At 27.0% G+C, this 3,505-nt stretch overlaps 1 protein-coding gene across 1 annotated transcript; it reads right to left on the reverse strand.

Annotated features, from left to right (window-relative positions):
- Positions 1-600: 600 nt before the first annotated feature.
- On the reverse strand, positions 601-3,128 carry LOC145952866 (uncharacterized). The gene is made up of 4 exons (XM_083065930.1): positions 3,010-3,128; positions 2,776-2,916; positions 1,171-1,257; positions 601-947 (listed from the first exon to the last, which is right to left on the reverse strand). Exons 1-4 carry the CDS (start codon positions 3,100-3,102, stop codon positions 831-833), a joined length of 438 nt encoding a protein of 145 aa, XP_082922056.1. The 5' UTR covers positions 3,103-3,128; the 3' UTR covers positions 601-830.
- Positions 3,129-3,505: the final 377 nt, after the last annotated feature.

The following is a 3,505-nucleotide window of genomic DNA, read 5'->3' on the forward strand; positions in this document are numbered from 1 at the left end:
TATAAAATGGAAAGTAAGATAAAATTATAGAGATTAAAATTATAAGATTTTAATAATGTTATAAAACATTTAAAAAATTATTAAAATTGCAATATAAAAATTCAAAAATTTAAGATAAAAGACAAAAATATATTTAAAAAATTATTAAAATTAAAATATAGAAATTTAAAATTTTTAAGTGAAAAGACAAAAAATATACTTAAAAAATTATTAAAATTAAACTATTTAAATACATAATAATATTATTACAAATAAAATTAGAATATATAAAATAAAAATAAAATGACTAAAGTTACCGCTTCATGAGTTGAAACACGGATCACCATCTTAGCCGTACAATAAAAACGAAATCAACGGTTCATTTTTATCCTTTCCGCCAAATTGTTTTGATTTCCCGCTTCTTTTCATTGTCTTAGGTTTTTCACTTTGAGTGGCGTTCAAAAACTCTTCCTGATAAATTTGATACTTTTGTTGGTGTAGGTTTCTGATCAAATTTGGAAGCAAAATTCTGGTTCAGAACATCAGCAGGAAAATCTGGGGCTTTATTGACAGAAGAACTTGTTGAAGTTTAATGAATATGCACAAATAACGTACTGAATATGTGAAGAGATTGCATCCTTTTATTCAATCATACGAAAATGGCTTTATAAGCCTTATATACTTGACTCTCAAAACAGAATAATAATAAAACAAAAACCACCATGGTAGCAATCTAGGCGTAAACTAAGCAACTAACCATACCCAATAAATCCTATAAAATAGGACTGTTTATTGACACATAACTAACCATACCCAATCAGTCCTATAAAATAGGACTATTTATTGACACGTTAAAAATAACTAACAGAACTATCTGAATCAGAAGAAGAGGGACTAGTGGTGCTCTCCATATCATTTGAAGTACTGGCACGGAAAGAGGGTCGACGAAGTCTTATAAACTGCACAACCTGCAGTTAATTGTGAAAGAGATAGTTATACATTAAGCATTTAAAATTTGTAGATAAGAAATCCTTCTTGTTTTGCACTGCTTTGAGAACTTACAGCAATGTAATGTAAACTTCTATTATGTTGTACATTATTATAATTTACATTCCAGGATTGTCTTCTTATTATGCAATACATCAAAGACTGGTGCATGCCAAATTTTTTTTATATATATCTGCATCTTACCATTTGAATTAGAATCTCCAAGTCGTTGTTCATTTCTAAAAGTGTTGTACGATTCCTCAGGAAATTGTCTTCTAACTTAATAATCCTCTGGTTTGAATAACAGTGAGAGTAATGAGTTAATTAAGATAAAACAGAAAATGACACAATCATACAAATTATAATCTTCAATAACAAGTGTAAATCAGTATTAACTCGTCTATTGTAGGAAGATTATAAGTATCTTGTTCTACAGCCAAGTTGTTTAACTGAGGATAACAAAAGGCATGACAAAGGTATCCAAAACATTACGAAAGTAAAAGTACATTTGCAACTAATATTCAGAAATGATGGAACTAACAAAAATTGCAAAAAAGAAAATGGCAAAAAAGGTAGCCAGAAAGTAGAACTAGAACATAACAATACAATTCTGCAAGTACAATTAATCAAGTACAATAATATACACAGTAAAATTTACTATTAATTATCCTAGATTCAGTTAAAATCAAGGTTGCAGAATGATAGCAAGCTGGAAAAATGTCTGATAAGTCATCATATTCATTCATGAGAACCCCATTTGCTCAACTTAACTTGAGTCAAAGCAGTCGGATTTATAATGCACTTTTATTAGGAAAAAAAATATATTAAAATTGCATAGTTGAACTACTAAGATCAGCTTTATGGCAAAAGTTAGAATAATATATATGAAGTTATAAATTTTAATGTTTGTATGACTATTATACACACAAAAAATAAATCAAAATCACATAGCCTTAGAAAAACCTTCCAAAAATCACTTTTTCAAAAGACCTAAAAGGAAAAACCTCAAACACGTCACTTCTTGTACATGGCTTAAAAAAGTGAACATTTATAGAAAGTACATGTCATATGCAACCAAATGTGGACACCACTCAAAATTGAGGTTATAAAAATCAAATTAAACCGCTTGAAACTAGTATTAAATCTAATTATAATGATGGTGACATATTTAAATATAAGACTCTGCATGCTATTAAACAAATTTATAAAAAATAAAATAAAAAATCAATCAAATCGAAAAAAGAAAAAAAAAACATTTTTCTATTACAATTCGGTTCAGTTCTGATTTTTTTAATTCATATTGTTAACATTGAACTGCATCTTTACTATATTTATATCATTATGTAATAGTATTTCGAACATTTGATAATGATAATATGTATTAGATATTTTGGTTATATCAAGTTATGGATGGACGTCATTAAGAATATATGATTAGTAGACTATGAATAACCTATAATACAGTTTTTTTATAAGAATTTTGTAATGTAGTTCTTTTTTTTTTTATTATTGAAACTTGTAATGTAGATATTATCAAATAATGCTTGTGGTCTTTCAATTGCTCTATAACTCTATTACTTGTAGTTATGTGAGTATAATTTTGAAGGACTGATGATAGTATTAAATTTTGTTTTGTTTCAATGGTGTCAAATTGAAAACAAAATTATCATCCAATTACTTAAAACAAACAAATAAATAAATAAATTCGTAAGCCATATAAAAAATGAACTCAAATTTTTAAAAACCACCAAACAATCCTAACGCAAGCACCCAGGACAGTAACAAAGACGAGTCTGAAAAAAACAGTACCTGGATATCAGCAGAAGATGTAACACAGGAAGCCCAATCTGACATGTCAGACATCCTTCGCTCCTCTTGATCTTCGTTAGAGAAGGGAGTCTTATACTGTAGCTCCTCACTTGCACCAGAGCTTCTTCCAACAGAGGCACACTACAAAGAAAGCCAAGTGAACACATCGTAAACATATACTTAGAGCATTACGATTGCACACCACCAACAGTAAGCACCAACCAAAATTCTCACCATTAATTCACCAAAGTATGCGGAGTGCTGTTCACAATACCAACAACCACAATCAACCCCAAATATTTTTCTTTCAAATATATGTCCTTTCATTACCCTATTTCTCTTATATATAATGTTTTTTTTAATATAGAAGGATATTTTATATATTAAAATATTAATGGTCAATCTTTTAAAATAGAAAAAAAATCTTAATTTTTATTATTTAATAGTCAAAATATATATATACTTAATATTATATATAGTAGCGTAAAAGAGACACTATTTTGATTTTAAATAAATAGTAAAAATAATTTATTTCAAATATCATTGAATAATTAATGATTATAAATTTTGAACTATTTTAATAAGTTATAAAGATAAATTTCAATTAAAAAAAAATATTATTTAAAAAATATGTGTTAATTGACAAGATTTTCAATATAAAAGGTGAGGTATAATATATACAACTAAGGAGGTGTATTAGATTAGGATTTTAAAAGATTTTTTTAGTTAA

Source organism: Cajanus cajan, chromosome 10, assembly GCF_000230855.2.
Source record: "Cajanus cajan strain Asha chromosome 10, NIPB_CcT2T_4, whole genome shotgun sequence".
In the NCBI taxonomy this organism is placed as follows: domain Eukaryota; kingdom Viridiplantae; phylum Streptophyta; class Magnoliopsida; order Fabales; family Fabaceae; genus Cajanus; species Cajanus cajan.